Here is a 25504-nt window from a genome sequence, read left to right on the forward strand (position 1 = left end):
ATGTCACTGAGACCAGCCTCGGCCTATGAGGCCCCAACCATCCGATTTACGCTGACACTGTGGGACAAACTCCAATCTCAGATGAAACTAGCTCCACACCCCTCACCTATGACCCCTATATGGAACCATACCCTTTTTCCTACAGGCTGTGACAAACTGTGGGCCAAGCCCTGGCGTGATCTTCACATCACTAGATTTAAACATGTTAAAGACGAGTCCATTTCTATCCTAGCCCAACTACGGTCTTCAAGTTCGGCCCCCGCTATGACACACTTCCAGTGTATGCAGATCCTAAGTTTTGTTACTTCCCAATACTTATCTAACAGACTACGCACACTGACACCATTTGAACGTCTCTGCTCACACTCAGTGGGTCGACGGGGCAATATTTCTTTCTTGTACAACAACGTTCTGGCCTCTGTCCCTACAAACCGAGAACCACACGAAATAGCATGGGAAAAGGACCTTCCAAACTCCATAGCTGAAGAGGACTGGCCTATTATCCGATCTAGGATCGCCAAGGCCTCCATTAGCGTGGCTATCAAAGAGACATGCTATAAGGTCTATACACGCTGGTACCTGGTCCCAACTCGGCTGCATGCCATGTTTCCCTCAACATCTGACCTATGCTGGAGAAACTGTGGCCAAGTGGGCACGTTCTCTCACATCTGGTGGGAATGCCCAATAATTAAGACCTTCTGGACGACAGTATGGTCACTGATATCTCACTTACTCTGCACGCCCCTCTCACCATCAGCCAAAGTTGCATTACTGAATGCCCTGTCCCCAAATGTCAGTAAACCCCAGGACAAGCTTATTGTCCACATTTGTAATGCCGCAAAAACCCTGATTGCCAGACATTGGAAGCGTGCTGAGTCGCCGTCTAAGACAGCTCTCCTTTCTCGAATCAATTTTGTAGCCTCAATGGAATACATTACTTGTTTACAAAATGACTCCATCGCTACCATCCCTGGACTCTGCTAATTGTATTTTACTGTATTTTATTCTATGTTAAAAGTTATCCATCTGTATTTCTTCCTTCAGATGTTCCTATATTAACCTTACTTGATGCTACAATTAGGTGTAATGGAACCACCTGCTAAAGTGTATAATTGTTTTTGTTCTTTTTTCTCTGTAAAAGAAAAATTCAAATAAAAATTCATTGTTTAAAAAAAAAAAAATGCTTCGTATTTTTCTCTTTTTTTTAATGGTTATTTGTTGTTTTAAATGTGTTCATTTCATTTTTCCAAGTTCCTTAACTTTAAATTATGTTCTTGAATTTATTTCTGATTTAAAAGTATTATTATATTTGTCCCATGATGCACTGTTCTGTCATGTGATACATATTTTCACCCATAATACAGTTCTTCCCTAGTTTGCACACTTCCTAGTTTGAGACTTCAGGGAGTTCACAGCATCTTGCAGTCTGCTGGAGTTTGGAATCGATGTCCTTGTTACTCTAGGCCGTTCTTCCGATGGGAACTCCTCCTCGTCTGACATGCAAATGGCGTCTGACTACGCAGATCGAAAACTGATATAGGCGAAATAAAGGCGGGAAAGCGAAAAATATACGTCCTCACATCGCGTGATTGGTCAGATTTCGCGCGGGGGCGTAACACACCTTTTGAAGTTAGAATATGCGAAAAAACTTCACCTACGAAAAAGGATTTCGAATGCCGAAATAAACAATAAGTTAAAAATATCGAAAATGAAATAACAACGGTCTGAATACCCCCCTCAATCTCAGCAGATATTTCCGATATTCGTGAAGAATGCTGTAGATCAAATTCACATTCGATCTATTCAATGTTTTTCATTTTGAAAGTCAGAAAAGACGTGGATCGGCAAATCCACGTCTTTCTAAGCAGAAACGGCCGCTATTTTGCACATTTGCTTTTCAATCTGCAGCGTCCTGGCTGATATTTCAGAGTATAGAAAATATAGGGATGAATACCAATTTAAGAATTGTATTTCCTGCTCATTGGACTATTTTATTGATGAATGCCTGGCTGGATAAGGCTTAAGGGCGGTATTCAATGTCAGGGTCACGGCAGTCGAGCTTGCTCGACCGCCGTGAGCCAGTCCCGTTCTCGGTCAGCTCGCCGAGAACACGCAGGCGGGATTCAATGTCCCGCCTGCTGGGGAGCGAAAAGGGGGCGTGGTGGCGAGTTGCGGCTGGGAAGAGGCGAGCTGCAGCCGGCAGCTCGTCACTTCCCGGATGTTCTCGGCAGAACGAGCCCGACAGCTTGTGATGTCTGGCTCATTCTGCCGAGATACCCTGCTCAATGCTGTCGGGGAAGACAGCATTGAATTGGACCCGGCGGGCATCTCCCCGGTGGGAGATGCTCGCCGGAGATTGAATATCCCCCATAGTGTCTTTAGTTTGGATTTACCATTGTAATCTAATCACTTTTACAGAACAGGTTTCTACAGAATGTTTTTTTTTTAAATAATATATTGAGTATTTTAAATATACATTGTGTATTATGTCACTAACACCTATTAGTCATTCTCTGGCACCTCTTATTATTCCTTTCCATTTTTGCACAATTTAATTTTTTTTAAATATTTTATGAGCTGAATCACTTTTCAGTCTATTAACTCAATAGGAATAAGTGACATCACAAAGTATCTTATGCTCAGTGATGTCCCTGGTTCCAAGGCTACCTTTGTTTTGTGCAGGTTACTGGTTCATATAACTATCTCAAAAGCTATATAATAGGATTTAATGTTCTGCAGAGCAGGGCTGGAGAGAGACAGAGTGTGTGTGTGTGTGGGGGGGGGGGGGTGTGAAGAGAGAGCGAGGGATGGGGAGAGAAAGAGAGAAAAAAAGAGGAGGGACAGAGACATGAACACACCCCTGTATTCAATGCTTTTTGGGGCAGGTGTATTAAGCCTTAACAAGAGATAAATACAAGGGTGATAAGGAGAGATAAACGTCCAGCCAATCACCTCCTTACTGACTTTTTTCAAACACAGCAGCCTGTAACATGGCAGTTAGCAGGTGATTGGCTGGGCGTTTATCTCTCTTTATCACTCTTGCATTTATCTCTTGTTATGGCTTAATACACATAGGTGTGCGCAGCCCATTTTATTAGGGGGTGCACCATTGGAGGGGCGTGTCCATCACAGCCTACTGGGCGTGTCTATCACAGTCTACTGGGCGTGTCCATCACAGCCTACTTGGCGTGTCCATCACTACCTATTGGGCATCAATGCAAACTAAATAGATGATGACTTATTTATGTATATGCACTTCAGAGTAATCATTGCCCCAAACAGGGACAGTGCATGCCAAAGGCGCGCTGCAAAAATTTACACTGTAATGCCCATTATACATAATGCCATGCACAGTAATGCCCATTACACATAATGCCACACGCCATAATGCCCATCACACACAATGCCACACACCGTAATGCCCTTTACACATTATACCATACACCGTAATGGCCATTACACATTATGCTACACATTGTAATGCCCATTACATATAATACCACAAGCCGTAATGCCTATTACATCTTATACAGGAGGACTGAGTGAGTGTCACATGGAATGGTGGTACATTCAGTGGTGTAATTAGACATCCCCCCCCCCCCCCAACTTGGAAGTACTGTATGTTGTAGGATATAGTTTATGCCTGTGGATCCAGTGACCTACTCCTCCTATCGGGCTAGAAAGCATATGGCCAGTGTAGGTGACGACCACCAATGGTTATGGTTACCCTCCCAGGGATTATCGATATAAACTCTGCTGCAGGTGCTGGGTCCCCGCGGCCGGGGATAACACTGCATGTACATGGGGCTGGCAGTGACAGACACATACCTCCCAACTGTCACGATTTCCGCGGGAACGTCCCGATATTCGGGGACGTTCCCGCGTCCCACCCGGGGCCGCCATTGTCCCGCAGTGGGGGGGACAGTTGGGAGCCCCCACAGCTTGCCGAGAATAGACGCTGTGCGCATGCGCACAGCATCTATTCAGCGCCGACGAGCGGCGAAAACGGGGGCGTGGCCGGAGTTCGTGTCACCCCGTGAGGCCACGCCCCTTTCTCGAGGCCACGCCCCTTTTCGGTCCGTGCGGTCACGCCCCCTTTTCTCGAGGCCACGCCCCCTTTCGGGAGCGCGCACAGCTTCGCCGCGCGAACGTCCCGACCTCCCAACTTCAAAAGTTGGGAGGTATGCAGACAGATTAGTGATGGCATGGTCTCCATAAATGGTAGGCAGGGGGCACTGTCAGGGCTCGGGGGTGAAGGAGCCCAGCTGAGCGTGTGACTGTCAGCATGTGAGAGATCAGCCGCAGCCGTCTCTCCAGTCTTACCGCACTCTGACCCGGACGTCACATAGAGCAGTCCCGCTGGAGCAGGAGGAGAGCACATCACACGCACTGTCCCTCCTCCTTCTACGAGCGCGCGCCGAAGCAGTATGTGCATCAGTCACAGTGAGTCATGTGGGGGTGCGGGCCGGGGGGAGTGTCATCAATGGGAAAAAATAGGCTGGCCGGGCCACGGGCTTGTGGAAGCTGCAGATGCCGGTCATTGGAGGTGCTGCAATTGTGACGTGCAGGGATCAGAGGTGCATGTGCACTCCTGGCACCCCCCGTGCGCACGCCTATGTTAATACATCTGCCCCTTTGTGAGTTGTGACAGCGAGCAGTGCTGCCTACTCGCTGTCACAGCTTGCAGGGTCAGTATTGAACACGTAATTTCCCCCTCGTTTGGTCTTTGGAGCGAGGGGGAAACGGCGTATGTGGCCGCTAAAACAGCGAGGCTCGCGGCTAAATGCAGCAGGCTCCCTACACTAGCCTTGCTGTTTGGGGGAATCCTTGCTGCCCTCTGACAGCAAGGATTTCCCTGGCGCATTGAATAGAGTTAGCGGATGGCGCGGGGGGAGGGGGGGTATTCGGCCCAGAGTTCTGGTGACATTTAAAGAGATACAGGGCGGGATGTATTAATATACATCGCCGCCCTTCGCCTGACAGCCGCTGCGATGCTGCCGCATATGTACTAACATATGCGGCTAGCATCGGGTTGCGATGATGGAGACCCCCGCGATACCTGTAATGTGGTCTGCGGGGGTCTCCGTCACATCTCGGCTGCCAGTGTCCCCCTGCGTCTCCCCCCCTCCCCCTGCAACCGGATGTCCTCCCGGCTGTGACACCTGCTGGGGGAGGAGGAGATCAAAGGAGGACGGGAGGGGGGGGCGTGCGGACGGCGGGCGGCGATAGAAGCCCATAGGCGAAGATGGGGCGGATGGGTATTGGTACATAGGAAAACATGTGTTCAATAGGAACAATACAGTAAAATGTAGCTAACTATAAGTTGGTAGTGTTCTGCTCACTAGAACTGACCATTTAAAAATGTCGACCAAAGGGTGGAGTGTAATGATGATCCATTCATTTGGACAAGAATTTGAAAGCAAAAAGCCAACTAGAACACATGGCAGCCTCCAAGACCTTGTTTTGTACCATGGACCAACCATATATATTTTTAAGTTTCCCTTCAAATGGGACACAGTATTACAAAATACCATACATCAGGTCAGTAGTCCGATGGCTTGAAACGGAGAGTAATGACATCTGTCTGACACTAGTTACTGCACTTTTACACAAATCGCCTCTAAGAATCAGCAGCCAGTAGCTCCGTGGTCTGGCAGTGAAAATAACTGCACAGATGGAGGGATATAATTGGTCTGTGACTTCATATGAAGCCGGCAAGTATCAGTCATTACTAAGACCTTCCACTAGAACTGTAGGGAAATATCTCCATTCATGAAGAATGCGAGAGTTAAATAGGGTAACTCCATACTTAAATTACTGTAGGGTTTAAATATGTATTACATGGATGAGAACAGAGAAGGAGCAAAACTGCAGATACAATTACAGAATACTGTAGCAAAGAAAAATAGAAATCAGAGAAAATAGGTCATGTACTGCAGTTCGAGAGGAGAGCTCCCATCGGGATACATCTACTTAGTAGGTGATCATGTTAACCAGCAAGGGTAGTATAAAGTAGTACACAAAACAAGGCTTTTTTCCAATCGCACAGGCAAAAAATAGGTTGTATATATTTCGTACCCCTTTATTTGTTTAACACTCACTGAGTTTTTATCTCTTGGGGTGTGCTACCACTGAGACAGAAATTAGACACAATTTATAGAAGAAGAGAAAAGGCTGTCATGAGTGTGGCGCACTCGAGAAAGAGAAGATTGTTTATCGTAAAAAATAACTTTTAATATTTAATTTTAAAATGGCGACATATAAAACACAACATACATGGGTAGAAATTGGGATAAGAATAAAAAAGGAAAAATAAAGAGAGATTTTTCCTGCTTAGTGAACCCCACTATCCCTTGATTCACTCTTTAAGGTATATCGATTGGACTGGTGCACAACACGTGTCCTTTGTAGTTCTCACTATGGAGTTGACATGTGTGTGCACTATCCTTATTGGTTAGTGTGAGTCCCCTTGAGATTTAGATCTTATCTAATCGGGTGCGTTGTATGCAATATCTCCTGGTGTGTACTTGATGCTCAATAAATAGGTTATCACACAATCATGGTGCTGACAAATAGTTGCTCTCAATCTACAGGGAGGTTTTTATGTTAAATAATAATTTATGCTGTCACATAGGAGACGCATAGGTTTGTAGTTCAAAATTCTCAATTGTTTCGGGTGTCCTTACAACGTGGGTTTCCCCAAATACTGTCTATTGTGACCTAATGCGTCCTTTTGGTGACAGAAGCCGCTGTCCCTACAAGCCTGTGGGGAAGCGTGGTATGCGTAGTTCTCTGATATGCATTCAGTGTTTTTCACAGTAAATTGATTCTCACACAATTGACATAATTGGTTGCCTTTCTGTTTGATAATATTATTGTGCCTTCACATTAAAGGCGCATGGGTTTTAGGGTCCAAGTTATTCAGTTACTTGGGGTATTGCCCCTGGTAGGTCTCCTTCAGAAATTATCTGATTGACTTAATGAGTTTTTGGCTGAAATCGCCTAGTGTGTACACATGTGCAGAAATAGGCAAACAGGTTAATCAATAGTGAATCTGGTACTAAATCGTTTGTGGGTGGCAATAAACCTTGCTATCCCTACAAGTCTGTGGGGAAGCGTTTGGTCAAAAGGTGGATTGGGTAAAGGCAACAATCTAACAACACATGTCTACACACAACTTCAGAGCCGGGTTTAATCAGTGCAATCACCCGCTATTAAAGATTTGTGAGTACGTAGCACCACTAATGGATGCTTTCTAGGCTGGAATTGCCTGGTGTGTGTCTGTTTATAGTAGTGTGGGTAACTGTAGTATCTTTATTGGTACCATGAGTTTATTTATCACATAATGATACATTCAGTTAAATTGTTGTAAAAAGATACTTCTCCACATCTTACAAGCAGACTAAAATATGTGGTAGATAGTGTTGCTTATACTGAATGCAATGAGAACTGCTATATCTAGTACCAGGAGGGTACTAACCAATAAGGATAGTGCACACACATGTCAACTCCATAGTGAGAACTACAAAGGACACGTGTTGTGCACCAGTCCAATCGATATACCTTAACCCCTTCCCGACATTTGACGTACATTTACGTCATGGTCGGGAAGTACTTCCCGACACATGGCATAAATGTACGTCATGCCATTTAACTGCCACCGCGTCTATAGACGCGGTGACAGTTTAAACATGTCTGCTGTCCCTGACAGCAGACATGTCCCTGCATGCCCGGGGGGGCTGCGATGCCGCCCCCCCGTCGGCGATCGCTGTGATTGGCTGTTCAGTGTGAACAGCCATTCACAGCATTTTCTGTGTCACCGGCGAATAACGTTCGCCGGTGACACAGGGATCGGAGGTGATTGGTGCTGTAAAGTACAGCACCAATCACCGCGGGGTGTAAGGGTGACACTGGTGTCACCCCACCTCACCCCGCCCGCCCCCAAAGGCCGTGATTGGTTCGTCGGACCGACGAACCAATCACAGCCATGGAGGGGGGTTTAAACTAACGGTGACTGCACTGCAGACGCCATTCCGGTCTGGAATTGCATGCAGTGCGGTCACCGTGCCTAGCTGCCGCAGTATACTGACCTGAACCTTGCAAAATACTTACCTGATCACTGCCTGGATCTTGCTACTTCTTGTGACTTCCTGTGCTGTGTTGTGCTGTGTTGTGCTGCTGCAGTGTCATCGAGTTATAGATAGAGAGATAGAGAGAGAGAGATAGAGAGGGCTAGTGACAGAGAGTGCTATATTTTGTGCTGCTGCAGTGTGATAGAGTTATAGATAGAGAGATAGAGAGAGATAGAGAGAGATAGAGAGATAGTGACAGATTGTGCTATATATTTTTTATATAACTGACTGCTGCCCCCCCTTTTGTGCTGATCAGTATAAATTAACTGATCAGCAACTTTTTGGGGGCGCAGGTTTTTTTTTTATATATATATACCTGTCAGTGCTGCTGCTGCAGTGTCATAGAGTGATAGATAGTGAGAGATAGAGAGATAGAGAGAGATAGTGACAGAGAGTGATAGAGACTGCTATATTTTGTGTCTGCTGCCCCCCTTTTGTGCACCCCCAGCAACTTTTTGGGGGTGCAGGGGTTATTTTTCATATATATAACTGTCAGTGCTGCTGCTGCAGTGTCATAGAGTGATAGATAGTGATAGATAGAGAGATAGAGAGAGATAGTGACAGAGAGTGATAGAGAGTGCTATATTTTGTGTCTGCTGCCCCCGCCTTTTGTGCTGATCACTATATCTGAGGTGATCAGCAACTTTTTGGGGGTGCAGAGGTTTTTTTTTTTTATATATACCTGTCAGTTGCTGCCAGTTGCACTGTCAGTTGCACCAAAGGTTGTGCACCTGCTGCCCCTCACTGGTAATCAGTGTCGCATCACTGATCACCTTTTCTTTTTTTGAGGGTGCTGTGGGGTCTTTTTTTAATTTTTTTTTTACACACACTGTGATTTTGTGGGTGTCCTGTGGCCACTGTGCGCTGATCAGTGACGTACATCACTGATCAGCTTTTTCGGCACAGGGTTGATCTATTTTTTTTTTTTTTTTTTATCAAATTCCTGTTGCCTTTGAGCGCTGTTCAGTGACGGACGTTACTGACCAACATCTGTGCTCAATTTTTGGCGCAGGACCTTTTTTTTTTTTTTTTTAACCCCTTCAATTTTTTTTTTTTTAACCCCTTCAATTTTTTATTTTTTTTTATTGGGATCAAATTCCTGTATAAAGTATTTTTTTTTTCTGCACTACATACACACTACACACTACATACCCCCCGGGTTGAAATAAAGTTTGTACCCCCCCCTACACTATACACGTGTTGAAACATTTCAATACCAGTAACACAAAAATAAAAATGGCATCCCAAATGTCATCCCAAATGTCATCCCAAATGTCATCCCAGTCATCCAGAAGAATGTATTCAGCGGAGGAGGCATATGCCATGCTTGCCTCTGACTCTGACACAGCCAGTGAGGCAAGCGGGGAATTTGAAGGATTCGTCTTAAGCTCCTCTTCCTCCTCTGGTGATGAGGGACCCCCTCAAAGACGCCCCCGTAGAGCAGCTGAGACCCCCCCCCCAATAATTGATCTCGTATGGACCCCACCACCAGACAATTTTGAGCCCCAGGTTCCTGAGTTTTTGGCCATGCCAGGAATCCAATTTGATTCCACAGGTCTCAGAGAAATTGACTTTTTCAAATTATTTTTCTCTGATGATTTTATAAATTTAATGGTGGACCAAACTAATTTATATGCCCAGCAGTTTATTGCTCAAAACCCCACGTCATCATTTGCTAGGTGGACCCCTGTAGATGCAGTAGAGATGATGACGTTTTGGGGTCTGGTGTTTCATATGGGCATAGTAAAAAAGCCAGAAATTAGGCAATATTGGAGTACAGATGTTCTGTACAGCACCCCATTTTACCGTATGGCCATGACTCGGGCTCGTTTTGAGATGATCCTTAAATTTTTGCATTACAACGATAATGCACAGTGCCCACCCAGAGATGATCCCACCTTTGACCGGCTATTCAAAGTCAGGCCGGTCATTGATCATTTCAGTGCCAAATTTGCAGAGATGTACATCCCTGAAAAATTTATTTGTATTGACGAGTCCCTTATACATTTTAAAGGAAGGGTTAAATTCCGCCAGTACCTTCCCAGTAAGAGGGCAAGGTATGGCATAAAAATGTATAAGCTGTGTGAAAGCACCTCAGGGTACACCCACATGTTTAGGGTATATGAAGGGAAGGATTCAAGAATTGAACCGCCAGAATGCCCCCCCTCCCTCGTAGGTGTTAGTGGAAAAATTGTCTGGGATTTAGTGCACCCCTTCCTGGATAAAGGTTATCACCTCTATGTGGATAACTTTTACACTAGCATCCCCCTGTTTAAGGCCCTTGGTTCAAGAGGTACAGCAGCTTGCGGTACTGTGCGCAAGAACCAAAGAGGCCTCCCAAAAACGCACATTGCCCAAGTAATGAGAAGGGGTGAAAGCAGGGGAATATGCACCGAAAATATGTTGTTGGTCAAATATAAGGACAAGAGGGATGTCCTTATACTGACAACAATTCAAGGAGACAGTACCACCTCCGTCCCTGTACGAGGTACCAGTACCCACACCTCAAAACCTAATTGTATCCTGGATTACAATAGGTACATGGGCGGAGTGGATCTTTCAGATCAGGTACTGAAGCCGTACAGTGCCCTGCGGAAAACAAAAATCTGGTACAAGAAGCTGGCCGTGTATATCATCCAGATGGCACTGTATAACGCTTACGTGCTATTCCGTTCTACCGGCCAGAGGGGGACATTTATGCACTTTCAAGAGGAAGTCATAAAGGGCCTAATATTTGGGAACCAGCAGGCAGAGGGCCCCAGTACTTCTAGTACTGGCCCCCGTATTGTACCAGGGCAGCATTTTCCTGATGAAATCCCCTCCACTGGAAAAAAGGGCAGGACACAAAAAAGGTGCAAAGTTTGCTATAAAAAGGGAATAAGAAAGCAAACTATTTTCCAGTGTGACACTTGCCCCGACAAACCCGGCCTATGTATAAAGGAGTGTTTTAAAATATACCACACATCTATGGATTATTAGGTTCATAATTTCACCGTGCTTCGGGGGTCTTGCTAATGCCACATAGCACCCACCATTCATTTCACCAGAATCTGAGCCGCAAAATCCAAAAATCACTCCTTCCCTTCTGAGTCCTGCCATGCACCCAACTGGTATTTTTGGTCACATGTGAGGCATTGCCGTACTCGGGAGAAATTGGGGCACAGATTTTGGGGTGCTTTTTCTCCTTCATACCTTCTGAAAATGAAAAATTTTGAGCCAGAACTGCATTTTTGTGTAAAAAAATGTAATTTTTCATTTTCACTGCCCAGTTGTATCAAAATTGGTGAAACCCCTGGGGGTTTGAAATGTACACTATACCCCTAGATGAATTCCCTGAGGGGTGTAGTTTGCAAAATGGGGTCACTTGTGGGGGGGTTCCACTGTATTGGTGCTTTGGGGGTCTTGCTAATGCGACATAGCACCCACCAACATTCCACCAGAATTTGTGCTGCAAAATCCAAATATCACTCCTTCCCTTCTGAGTCCTGCCACTTTTTGGTCACACATGAGGCATTGCCGTACTCGGGAGAAATTGGGGCACAGATTTTGGGGTGCTTTGTCTCCTTCATTCCTTGTGAAAATGAAAAATTTTGAGCCAGAACTGCATTTTTGTGTTAAAAAATGTAATTTTTCATTTGCACAGCCCAGTTGTATCAAAATTGGTGAAACCCCTGGGGGTATGAAATGTACACTATACCCCTAGATGAATTCCCTGAGGGGTGTAGTTTGCAAAATGGGGTCACTTGTGGGGGGGTTCCACTGTATTGGTGCTTGGGGGGTCTTGCTAATGCGACATAGCACCCACCAGCATTCCACCAGAATCTGAGCTGCAAAATCCAAAAATCACTCCTTCCCTTCTGAGTCCTGCCATGCACCCAAATGGTATTTTTTGGTCACATGTGAGGCATTGTCGTACTCGGGAGAAATTGGGGCACAGATTTTGGGGTGCTTTGTCTCCTTCATTCCTTGTGAAAATGAAAAATTTTGAGCCAGAACTGCATTTTTGTGTAAAAAATTTAATTTTTCATTTGCACAGCCCAGTTGTATCAAAATTGGTGAAACCCCTGGGGGTATGAAATGTACACTATACCCCTAGATGAATTCCCTGAGGGGTGTAGTTTGCAAAATGGGGTCACTTGTGGGGGGGTTCCACTGTATTGGTGCTTGGGGGGTCTTGCTAATGCGACATAGCACCCACCAGCATTCCACCAGAATCTGAGCTGCAAAATCCAAAAATCACTCCTTACCTTCTGAGTCCTGCCATGCACCCAAATGGTATTTTTTGGTCACATGTGAGGCATTGCCGTACTCGGGAGAAATTGGGGCACAGATTTTGGGGTGCTTTGTCTCCTTCATTCCTTGTGAAAATGAAAAATTTTGAGCCAGAACTGCATTTTTGTGTAAAAAAATGTAATTTTTCATTTGCACAGCCCAGTTGTATCAAAATTGGTGAAACCCCTGGGGGTATGAAATGTACACTATACCCCTAGATGAATTCCCTGAGGGGTGTAGTTTGCAAAATGGGGTCACTTGTGGGGGGGTTCCACTGTATTGGTGCTTGGGGGGTCTTGCTAATGCGACATAGCACCCACCAACATTCCACCAGAATCTGAGCTGCAAAATCCCAAAATCACTCCTTCCCTTCTGAGTCCTGCCATGCACCCAAATGGTATTTTTTGGTCACATGTGAGGCATTGCCGTACTCGGAAGAAATTGGGGCACAGATTTTGAGGTGCTTTGTCTCCTTCATTCCTTGTGAAAATGAAAAATTTTGAGCCAGAACTGCATTTTTGTGTAAAAAATGTAATTTTTCATTTGCACAGCCCAGTTGTATCAAAATTGGTGAAACCCCTGGGGGTATGAAATGTACACTATACCCCTAGATGAATTCCCTGAGGGGTGTAGTTTGCAAAATGGGGTCACTTGTGGGGGGGTTCCACTGTATTGGTGCTTGGGGGGTCTTGCTAATGCGACATAGCACCCACCAACATTCCACCAGAATCTGAGCTGCAAAATCCCAAAATCACTCCATCCTTTCTGAGTCCTGCCATGCACCCAAATGGTATTTTTTGGTCACATGTGAGGCATTGCCGTACTCGGGAGAAATTGGGGCACAGATTTTGAGGTGCTTTGTCTCCTTCATTCCTTGTGAAAATGAAAAATTTTGAGCCAGAACTGCATTTTTGTGTAAAAAATGTAATTTTTCATTTGCACAGCCCAGTTGTATCAAAATTGGTGAAACCCCTGGGGGTATGAAATGTACACTATACCCCTAGATGAATTCCCTGAGGGGTGTAGTTTGCAAAATGGGGTCACTTGTGGGGGGGTTCCACTGTATTGGTGCTTGGGGGGTCTTGCTAATGCGACATAGCACCCACCAACATTCCACCAGAATCTGAGCTGCAAAATCCCAAAATCACTCCTTCCCTTCTGAGTCCTGCCATGCACCCAAATGGTATTTTTTGGTCACATGTGAGGCATTGCCGTACTCGGGAGAAATTGGGGCACAGATTTTGGGGTGCTTTGTCTCCTTCATTCCTTGTGAAAATGAAAAATTTTGAGCCAGAACTGCATTTTTGTGTAAAAAATTTAATTTTTCATTTTCACTGCCCAGTTGTACCACAATTGGTGAAACCCCTGGGGGTTTGAAATGTACACTATACCCCTAGATGAATTCCCTGAGGGGTGTAGTTTGCAAAATGGGGTCACTTGTGGGGGGGTTCCACTGTTTTGGTGCTTGGGGGGTCTTGCTAATGCGACATAGCACCCACCAACATTCCACCAGAATCTGAGCTGCAAAATCCCAAAATCACTCCTTCCCTTCTGAGTCCTGCCATGCACCCAAATGGTATTTTTTGGTCACATGTGAGGCATTGCCGTACTCGGGAGAAATTGGGGCACAGATTTTGGGGTGCTTTGTCTCCTTCATTCCTTGTGAAAATGAAAAATTTTGAGCCAGAACTGCATTTTTGTGTAAAAAATTTAATTTTTCATTTTCACTGCCAAGTTGTACCACAATTGGTGAAACCCCTGGGGGTTTGAAATGTACACTATACCCCTAGATGAATTCCCTGAGGGGTGTAGTTTGCAAAATGGGGTCACTTGTGGGGGGGTTCCTAAATTTTAGCATCTTATGGTGCCTAGAAACCTACATGGTGCCTAAAAAATAATCTCATAAAAAGGAGGCTCCAAAATCAAGTAGGTGCTCCTTCTATTATGAAGCCTGTAGTTTGGTCAACGTGCACACTAGGGCCACATATAGGATATTTATGAAAACAAAAGAATTGGGGGAATCAATTTTTAGTCACATTTCTCTAGTAAAATCTACGGTGTTCCTTAGAAAAATGTATTAAAATTGCAAATCTGCAAAAAAAAAGAAATTTTGAAATTTCACCTACACTTTGTTTTAATTCCTGTGAAACACCTAAAGGGTTAACAAACTTCCAAAATGCTGTTTTGAATACTGTGAGGGGTGCAGTTTTTGAAATGGCATCATTTATGGGGGTGTCTCACATACAAATCCCTCAAAGTCACATCAGAACTGAACTGGTCCCTAAAAAAATCAGTGTTTGAAATTTTCTTGAAAATTTGAGAATTTGCTATTCATATTGTAAGCCTCCTAGTGTCCAAAAAAATTAAAAGGAAGTTGAAATAATGATGGAAACATAAAGTAGACATATGGTCTATGTTAGTTATTAACTATTTTGAGTGGTATGATTATTTGTCTCACAAGCAGAAAATTTAACATTTTGCAAATTGCTAAATTTTCCATTTTTTTACGACATTTTGGTATTTTTCACAAAAAAACACAGACTGTATCGACCCAAATTTACCACTAATTTGAAGTACAATGTGTCACGAGAAAACAATCTCAAAATCACTGGGATAAGTAAAAGCAAAAAAAAGTTATCCCCACTTAAGTGATACCTGTCAGATTTGAAAAAAAGGGCTCTGTCAGGAAGGCAAAAACATGCTGTGTCAGGAAGGGGTTAAAGAGTGAATCAAGGGATAGTGGGGTTCACTAAGCAGGAAAAATCTCTCTTTATTTTTCCTTTTTTATTCTTATGCCAATTTCTACCCATGTATGTTGTGTTTTATATGTCGCCATTTTAAAATTAAATATTAAAAGTTATTTTTTACGATAAAAAATCTTCTCTTTCTCGAGTGCGCCACACTCATGACAGCCTTTTCTCTTCTTCTATAAATAGTATAAAGTAGTAAACTATCCACTGATACTTCAGAAATAGAAAAGCCTCTCAATACAAAACATAGAAATGTGATAACAGGTTACATTTTAATGCAGAACATATTACACACGCTTGACAAACTAAAAAAAAGACTATTAGGCTGTGTATGCCTGGTCTATACATAGCGATGGTGTCATTTTGTGGGGGGAACCAATATTCAGCAGGTATGGGTCATAGGAACAACACAAATAAGGTAGTTAGTCAATAGGTTGACCACTACTGGTCAAAAGGCCACATGAAAATTGTCGACATAGCTCAGGTTGACATTGCCAAAAGGTCAAGACAAGCAATAGGTCTACATGGAAATGGGCGAGGCAAATAAAAGACATTCTGGACTGAATTTTATTTGCGAATACTTGTAAGCCAATGGATGTGTGTGTGAGTGTATACATTCATTCGCATAGTGGAGCGTATATCCGCTCAGCGTGGAGTGCGGGTGTTGATTCGGCCGGCATTGGCCCGCTCACTAAGCAGCGAAAGACTGCCTATGCCCCAAGAGTATAGGAAATTACAATTTTTCCCCAAAAACGATGCTTTTGTGACCTGGACAGAGATATTTTGAAATGTTCTTATTCTCTAGGACAGTGGATTCCAAACTTTTTTGAATCACGGCACCCTGGAGAATCAGAATTTTTTTCACTTGCACCCCTAGGCCAAAAGTTTTGAAAAAAATATTAAACAAAGTAATGTGTTTATATGCCATTCCTAGGTTCAATTTTGTGGTGAGGGACGCGATTCGCTTCTATTTGTCCACATGAATTATGATTGGAAGCCGCAAGCACTGTTTTTTTGCCTATTAATTTGACCATAAATAATTTGAGTTGGTCATGGACCACCAAGCCAGGGCACCCCTGCAAGTGTTCTGAGCACAAAGAGAGATAAAGTACCAATCTACCAGCTCCTAGCTGTCGTTTTTCAAACACAGCTTGTTAGGAGCTGATTGGCTGCTACTTTATCGTTCAGTTTTTTTCCAAGCTTTGAGACATATGCATTAGTAATACCATTTTTCCAACAAAATCCCGGGTCACACCCAGGAACCACTGCTCTAGGACATTTCTGATACTTCAGTGCAGTTGCAATATGGAGGCTGCAGAGAAGCCCACGTGAGGGAAGCACAATAACACTGACTGTACCTCCATATGCTGCTCCATATTGCCCATATTGCTGGGTAAAGCACTTAAATACGCATCTGAGACCTCAAATTGGTGGGATTCCTGATGGCGGTTTTACCAAGATAACCCACTTTATTTGCTTTTGGGACACCAAGGCACACTATAAAGAGAATACTGGTTACAGCGGGCAGTGTTCTATGTGGTTAGAATAACATAAAGTGAGAGCCACTGGTTGACTCCAAGTAGATGCTGATGCCTCCACTCTATATATGGCATATCTATAATGGGTTCAAGGTGCATTGTTATGGGCCCCTGGGCCCAGGGTGGCCCACGCTCCGCACATTCTGTGCCCACACACCATGCTCCGGTGGCCAAGCGCTGGCCGCAGAGTTGCAAATATCATGCAGCATGCACAATGGTGCTCGCATGTCAGAATTCACTGCATGGCTGGAAAAGAGGGTGTCCAATAGAAGCCTGCACACAGGCCCCCTCCTCTCTTAAAGTGCCTCTTCCTCCACCACATCCACGGCTTCAAAAGTGATAAAATGGAGAGTTATAAACAGCCAGCCAATCAGCTCCTATCTGCCATGTCACAGGCTGTGTTTGAAATATGTCAGGCAGGATCTGATTGGCTGGCTGTTTATCACTCTCTATTTTATCACTTTTGAAGCTTAGAGAATCTGGCCCCCTATAGGCTCCTTAAACAGCTTGGTTGTCAATGTTTTAAATTAATAATGCAAACCTTGATAAGTGAAATCTCTGTACCCCGGAGGGACACATTCTAATATAACAGTCCGTAAATTGTGCAACTACTAATAAAACTGGAATAGACTGTAAAATAAAGAACACAGTGTCAGAGCAGAATATTGGTTTGTCCCAATTAGGTTTTCCAGGCTCCATTTATTGCAGTGTACATTTCACCATGTAACTAAATACTAATGAGAAGTTTATACCAGCAAAGAACAACTTGTCCCCTGAGTGCTATGCAAATGAAAATAATAATTTTTAATAACTGAATGGTTTACAAACATCTTTATTCAGATTGCTGTACAAAATAAAAGCATTGGTTTTAATATCACCTCTTTTCATATTTAGGCATCTGCATCCAACAAGATATTTTCTGGGCCGTTACTGGCATCAGTCACAGTGCCAAAGATTTAATATGGAATTAGTATAGTTATATAGCCTGTAATTTATATTAGATTATCTCTGGATTTGCACAAAGAATCTGATTTCATATCATCTGCCATGTTCTAAGACATTGGCCCTTATTCTGGTTCACTCGCAAAGGCAAATTCCTTCTCAAATGGACAAAATCATTTGTACTGCAGGGGGGGGGGCAGATGTAACAGGTGCAGAGAGAGTTAGATTAGGGTGAGTTATTTTGTTTCTGTGCAGGGAAAATACTGACTGCTTTATTTTTACACTGCAATATAGATCTCACTTTGAAGTAAAACCCCAACCAAATCTAACTCTCTCTGCACAAGTTTCATCTGCCCCACCTGCAGTGCACATGGTTTTGTCTATTTGAGAAGGAATTTGCCTTTGCGAGTGTAAGGGCCAATGTATTAAATATGACTTTGGAGCCCCAATGGAGAGAACAAAGTCAGTCTGTAAGGGGAGCTTCCATTGGGCAGCTGCCTAGGGCAATGGATTAATGTGTGTGTGTGGGGGGGGGGGGGGGGAGGTAATGGGTGCTGGGTGGAGATCTTTTTAAGGAATGTTGATGGAATGAACAAATGTGTTAATGGGTACTGTAAAGGTAAATTAATTAATGGATTAGAGAGGAACAAGTTAATGAGTGCTGGGTATGTGAATTGGTAAATGGCTTCACATGGGGGCAGTTATTAGGGCCTGACAGGTAGACAAATGTGTTAATGTGCTGTGAGGTCAAACTGATAAAGGGATTCTGATGAGCAGGTTAATGAGTGCCGAGTGTGTGTTTTGATTAATGGACTCTTAACAGGTTAATGGGTGCTAAGTGTAGGGCAAATTAACAGGTGCTGGTGGTGAATGGATATATGGGTTTCTGGCGGAGGGACTTCATGGGTGCTGACAGTATGGACAGATGTTTCAATGGATGTTGGGAGGGTGAAATGACTAATGGATTTTTGATTAGGAATGGGTTAATGGTGCTGGTTGGGAAACGTTTATGGATACGGATTGGCGGTTGATTTGTGTGCACATGGTGTGGTATATCGGTATGATGAGCAGTCCCGAAGGTCAATCCTCAGATCATATGTGCTGCACATTTGATCTGTCGGCTTTGCTTGCGGTTGTAAGCAGATCGTATGTGCTTTTGAAGCACATACAATCGCTTGTTCCATCGCTCTTACGTCCTGCCTATGATCAGGTTGTATGCAGGTCGTTCTAGTGTATGACCAGCGTAACACTTTCATAAACACGTATGTGTGGTTTTAAGTAAATGGATAAAAGGATATACTGGGGTATTGGGGACTGGTAATATAGCATGTGCTGGGGAATTAGGTTCCGGTAATGTAGCATGTACTGGGGAATTAGGGATATGTAATGTAGCATGTACTGGGGAATTAGGGACATGTTATGTAGCATGTACTGGGGAATTAGGGACATGTAATGTAGCATGTACTGGGGAATTAGGGACATGTAATGTAGCATGTACTGGGGAATTAGGGACATGTAATGTAGCATGTACTGGGGAATTAGGGACATGTAATGTAGCATGTACTGGGGTATTGGGGACTGGTAATATAGCATGTAGGCAATTAAGGACTGGTAATATAGCATGTGCTGGGGAATTAGGTTCCGGTAATGTAGCATGTACTGGGGAATTAGGGACATGTAATGTAGCATGTACTGGGGAATTAGGGACATGTAATGTAGCATGAACTGGGGAATTAGGGACATGTAATGTAGCATGTACTGGGGAATTAGGGACATGTAATGTAGCATGTACTGGGGTATTGGGGACTGGTAATATAGCATGTAGGCAATTAAGGACTGGTAATATAGCATGTGCTGGGGAATTAGGTTCCGGTAATGTAGCATGTACTGGGGAATTAGGGACATGTAATGTAGCATGTGCTGGGGAATTAGGTTCCGGTAATGTAGCATGTACTGGGGAATTAGGGACATGTAATGTAGCATGTACTGGGGAATTAGGGACATGTTATGTAGCATGTACTGGGGAATTAGGGACATGTAATGTAGCATGTACTGGGGAATTAGGGACATGTAATGTAGCATGTACTGGGGAATTAGGGACATGTAATGTAGCATGTACTGGGGAATTAGGGACATGTAATGTAGCATGTACTGGGGTATTGGGGACTGGTAATATAGCATGTAGGCAATTAAGGACTGGTAATATAGCATGTGCTGGGGAATTAGGTTCCGGTAATGTAGCATGTACTGGGGAATTAGGGACATGTAATGTAGCATGTACTGGGGAATTAGGGACATGTAATGTAGCATGAACTGGGGAATTAGGGACATGTAATGTAGCATGTACTGGGGAATTAGGGACATGTAATGTAGCATGTACTGGGGTATTGGGGACTGGTAATATAGCATGTAGGCAATTAAGGACTGGTAATATAGCATGTGCTGGGGAATTAGGTTCCGGTAATGTAGCATGTACTGGGGAATTAGGGACATGTAATGTAGCATGTGCTGGGGAATTAGGTTCCGGTAATGTAGCATGTACTGGGGAATTAGGGACATGTAATGTAGCATGTACTGGGGAATTAGGGACATGTTATGTAGCATGTACTGGGGAATTAGGGACATGTAATGTAGCATGTACTGGGGAATTAGGGACATGTAATGTAGCATGTACTGGGGAATTAGGGACATGTAATGTAGCATGTACTGGGGAATTAGGGACATGTAATGTAGCATGTACTGGGGTATTGGGGACTGGTAATATAGCATGTAGGCAATTAAGGACTGGTAATATAGCATGTGCTGGGGAATTAGGTTCCGGTAATGTAGCATGTACTGGGGAATTAGGGACATGTAATGTAGCATGTACTGGGGAATTAGGGACATGTAATGTAGCATGAACTGAGGAATTAGGGACATGTAATGTAGCATGTACTGGGGAATTAGGGACATGTAATGTAGCATGTACTGGGGAATTAGGGACATGTAATGTAGCATGTACTGGGGTATTGGGGACTGGTAATATAGCATGTAGGGAATTAAGGACTGGTAATATAGCATGTGCAGGGGAATTAGGTTCCGGTAATGTAGCATGTACTGGGGAATTAGAGACATGTAATGTAGCATGTACTGGGGAATTAGGGACATGTAATGTAGCATGTACTGGGGAATTAGGGACATGTAATGTAGCATGTACTGGGGAATTAGGGACATGTAATGTAGCATGTACTGGGGAATTAGGGACATGTAATGTAGCATGTACTGGGGAATTAGTGACATGTAATGTAGCATGTACTGGGGAATTAGGGACATGTAATGTAGCATGTACTGGGGAATTAGGGACATGTAATGTAGCATGTACTGGGGAATTAGGGACATGTAATGTAGCATGTACTGGGGAATTGCAGACCTGTAATGTAGCATGTACTGAAAAATGAGGGTTATGTAATGTAGGATGTACTTAGCAATTAAGAACCATTAGGGACTGGTAATGCAGAATGTACTGGAGAATTAGGGATTTATAATGGGATAGGGTCATTTAGTCTACAGCAAGTTGGTCAACAATAGTTAGGTCAACACCATTAGGTCGACATTGGGATAGGTCGACATGATTCTATGTCAACATGGGTCAAGGTCAACATGGTTCTAGGTCGATATGGTCTAGGTCGACAGTCAAAAGTTCTACAGTCAAAAGGTCGACATGGGGGTTTTCACTGTTTTTTGAGCCGACAGGTGGTATTTCATGCCCTACCATCCACTAGGGCGTGGTGGGAGAATAAAATAGTGCCCGAAGCATGGCGAAAGTAGCAAGGACGCGGTGCATTTAACCAGTTTCCATGTTGACTGTGTCGACATTAAGGTAAAAAAACAATGAAAAACACAATGTCGACCTTTTGACTGTCGACCTAGACCATGTTGACCTAATGCTTGTGTCGACCCAATGACCTGTCAACCTAAAGCCATGTTGACTTTGACCCATGTTGACCTGACCTAATGGTGTCGACATAATCACTGTCGACCAACTTGCTGTAGACCAAATGATCCCATTCCTATATAATATAGCATGTTCTAGGGAATTAGAAACATGTAATTTAGCATAGCATGTACTGAGCAATTAAGGACCGCTAGGGACCAGTAATGTAGAATGTTATGGAGCATTAGGGACAGGTAATATAGCATGTTCTGGGTAATTAGGGACCAGAGGGGGTTTGCAGATTGTTATTTTAATAACGATAAATGATAATGAATAATGATCAATTGAGGAAATTTCAAAATGGAGCCAGTTTAAACATGCATAGACATAAGGATATTCTTAAATAAGGATCAAACAGGGTTTAAGGGTAACAATATGTTTAAAAAAAAAGGATGGTTCTTATCTGCTGTCAAATTCTATGTTTCATCTTTCATATGGAAACATATTCCCATCAGATTTAATTGAAGATTTTGTAAAAATAGAACTAGTCACAAGTATTAAAATAAACCTGTGTGTACATGTTGTTAGAACAATTGCACCAAGCTTATACCCATAATGCCCCATCTAGCACTTACCCACAGTATCACAGGGTTCATCTTTGTGAACGCAGAAGTCAGTTCTAAGGAGAGAATACAGATACCACATTATTTGCATACGTAACCAGAGGGCACAGACAGTCTGACTGCAGCTTTTTTTTATGGAAAGATAATATACAAGAGCTGAATATCTCTACTAATTAAAAAGCATCTGACGTCATACACTACTAAAATATTACAGACAGTGAAAGCACCACCAAAACCAGAACACACAGGAAATTATTAGGGAGGTGGAAGTTTTGTACCTGGTCATAAATACAGCAACATCAACCGGGATCTCATCCCTGGCTCCGGGCACATAATTATTCCCCAAATACTTAGTTCCTCCATGCTCCTCGTTCTGCCAATGGCAGAAACTCTCCAGAGACCTCTCCCCATGATGCCCAATAGACAGCTTGGCCTAGAAAGCAGAAATACATATTAGTCATATGAGGTACTAATATACTGACCATTACTGGGAACTAATACCATGAGTATGGGCATACATTTATATCCCAAGCATTCCTCATATAAGCTAAGACAGGGGTGGTCACCCGGTCATCGAGATCTACCAACAGTTCATGTTTTCCAGGCCGCCTGTGGATCTGTAGAATGTGGTTTTAAATTGCGACTATGAACCAGAATCATGTATCAAGCTTCAAAAAGCAATCAGGTGAAAAGTGATAAACAACCAGCCAATCAGCCCCCAAATGCCAGTTTTCAAACCCAGACAGCAACATGACAGTTGGGAGTTGATTGGCTGGTGTTTATCACTTTTTGAAGCTTGATACATTTCAGTGGCAAACGCAGGATTTTTTAGAGGGGGGGTTTCCGAATGTAATCCAAAATCTCCCATTCTGCAGCGCATTGGAGTAAGTACTCCAGTCTAGGGGGAGGGAGCCTGGGGGAGTGTTAACAGCCCTGAAAATTGGTCTTTTTATAACTGATACTGTATAGAATACAGTGTTAATATTTAACAGTACAGATGTTCTATATTATAGGCTGTTTCAAACATTTAAATAAGATAAGTGGTCAGGAAAAGGTTAAACATATCATAATAAATAAATACACAAACATATAGAACCAGTACTGCACTTTCTAAGCTCACAATCTCACACTTCGTGGTAAGGCTCCTGTCTCTTCCTCCTTGCAGCTACTATCTGGTCCATTGCGATGTTTGAGGGCACAGATACACACACATATACACAGTAAATGTGGTAGAAGAAGCTTGTACACTGGGTGTCACAGTTTTTGGGGATGTTCCCACGTCCTGCCCAGGGCTGGCAGTGTCTCGCGTGGGGGGGGGGCAGTTTGGAGTCCCGCCCGTCTCCCGTGAATAGATGTCTATTCATGCCCACAGCAGGGAAAAACCCTGGGCATAGCCTCGCGGGAGTGTCGCACACATAGGCCACACCCCCAAAGTGCCTTCAGCACACATGTGGGCGTCCCTCCTCCCGATGCCTCAAAGTTGGGAGGCAAGCATGTGCACTAGCCCTGCACTGTCCCATAAACTGCATGATGATGTGGTGGTAGCTCTATTGATCATATTATATACCATTGCTATTGTTGCCATATTTAAGGTAGTTGCCAAGAAGAGGGGGGTTTCCGGGCAACCAGAATTCCCGCACCTGCGTTTGCCTATGCATCTGGCCCTTCATAATGACTGCACCTGTGCATTAGATAGGCGTTCGGTGAAATGTGGACTGTTGGTAGATCTCAAGGACTGGTTTGTCACCCCAGATCTAAGACAGTCCCTATATTGTTTCTATACTGTATTACATTCATTCTATCTGTTAAGCGCCTTGAGTCCTATTGGAGAAAGAGCGCTATATAAATAAAATCATTATTATTATTATATGATGCCACCTTTAAACACAATGTTTATACCTTAGTAATATATAAGGGTTTATTTGCATTCTCAGCTTACCGGGCGGCTGTGCAGCAAAACCAGCTTACTGACACGGATGTTCACTTTGATTCCCAGGCTCTGGTGTTGAAACATGTTGAAAACCTGAAAGATCAGAAAATGTACAATCAGGCTTACTGCATAAGGCGAGGGAGAAGCTCAGTGCAGTCATGTTCCTCTCTAGCATAATTCAGTAGCAAGAGAGTCAGCCGTTCCCTGTGTTTTTAATGTCCCCAATTATGGGTTCTATGTACTGAGCCTTGGAGAGAGATAAAGTGGATGGAGATTTAGGAACAGATGTATCAAACTTCAAAAAGCGATAAAATGGAGTGATAAGCAGGCAGCCAATCAGCTCCTAAGTGCCATGTTACGGGATGGGTTTGATAAATGACAGGAAGGAGATGATTGGCTGGCTGTTTATTACTCTCCAGTTTATCACTATTTAAAGCTTGATACATCTGGCCCTAAATTTCCCTTTTTAAATCCAGCCTGTAACTTAACAGTTAGGAGCTGTTTGGTCGGTGATAAAAGACCAAGAACTTTATCACTTCTCCCTTATCACTGCTTCATACATCTGCCCCAGAGAGATTCTTCTGGAATATACTCATCATCACCAATGCCACTTCCATGTAGTGTCCCACAGGGTTTTATACTATTTAACATGCTTTCTGCACTATTCAGGCTCCCACTGAGTGGCATAATAAGATGCCATGGCTTGGTTTACCACTGCTATGCAGATGACACACAACTGTACCTGTCTTTTGCTCCGGGTATTTAGACCCAAATAACAACCCTAAATGGCTGTCTAGCTGAGCTCCAGGAGTGGATGGGGGTCAGTTGGCTGTGGCTGAACCCTGATAAAACAGAGGTCCTTATGATAAATACCATGACAAGGCTGCAGTATAGCCTCAACACTAAAATACACTGAGCATGTGTGGAATCCTGGCGTTGTCCTGGACAGTGGCTTGACACTTAATCAGCAGGTATCAGCCACAATCAAATCCTCATTCTATCACCTAAAGGTGCCCATACACGTTACAATTATTGTATACAATATTGCATCTCATCACATCTCGGTTTTGCGATGAGATGAGATCTAGTACAAAAAATGGTACTTGTTTCCTAGAACGGCGCCCACGATATTGATCTTAGGCACCGCAAGGAAAAAAATCGCGTCGGTCGCATCGCATGCGGCCAAAAAATCGCATGTGATGCGACCGACGCGATTATCGCGATTTTACATAGGGAACAATGTTAAATGGCCCAATTGACCCGATTTCACATAGGGAACAATGTTAAATGGCCCACAGACCCCAAATAGCCACCCTGAAGTGTGAAATGGCCCCCCCAATTGGGAATTGAGTGCTTGATTCTGGATATATTCCTTAAGGTGCCCATACACGTTACAATTATTGT

General features: G+C 43.6%; 1 protein-coding gene across 2 annotated transcripts in view; it reads right to left on the minus strand.

Moving 5' to 3' along the window:
- ADAMTS17 (ADAM metallopeptidase with thrombospondin type 1 motif 17) overlaps positions 1-25504 on the minus strand; it is a 246143-nt gene that overhangs the window by 180495 nt on the left and 40144 nt on the right. For both annotated transcript variants that reach the window (XM_083184274.1, XM_083184273.1), the window contains exons 5-7: positions 24110-24193; positions 22449-22603; positions 22183-22226 (exon numbers count right to left, since the gene is read on the minus strand). In XM_083184274.1, coding sequence (XP_083040400.1) covers positions 22183-22226; positions 22449-22603; positions 24110-24193 — 283 coding nt within the window. The remainder of the gene's footprint in view (positions 1-22182; positions 22227-22448; positions 22604-24109; positions 24194-25504) is intronic.

Source organism: Crinia signifera, chromosome 4, assembly GCF_055691185.1.
Source record: "Crinia signifera chromosome 4, ASM5569118v1, whole genome shotgun sequence".
In the NCBI taxonomy this organism is placed as follows: domain Eukaryota; kingdom Metazoa; phylum Chordata; class Amphibia; order Anura; family Myobatrachidae; genus Crinia; species Crinia signifera.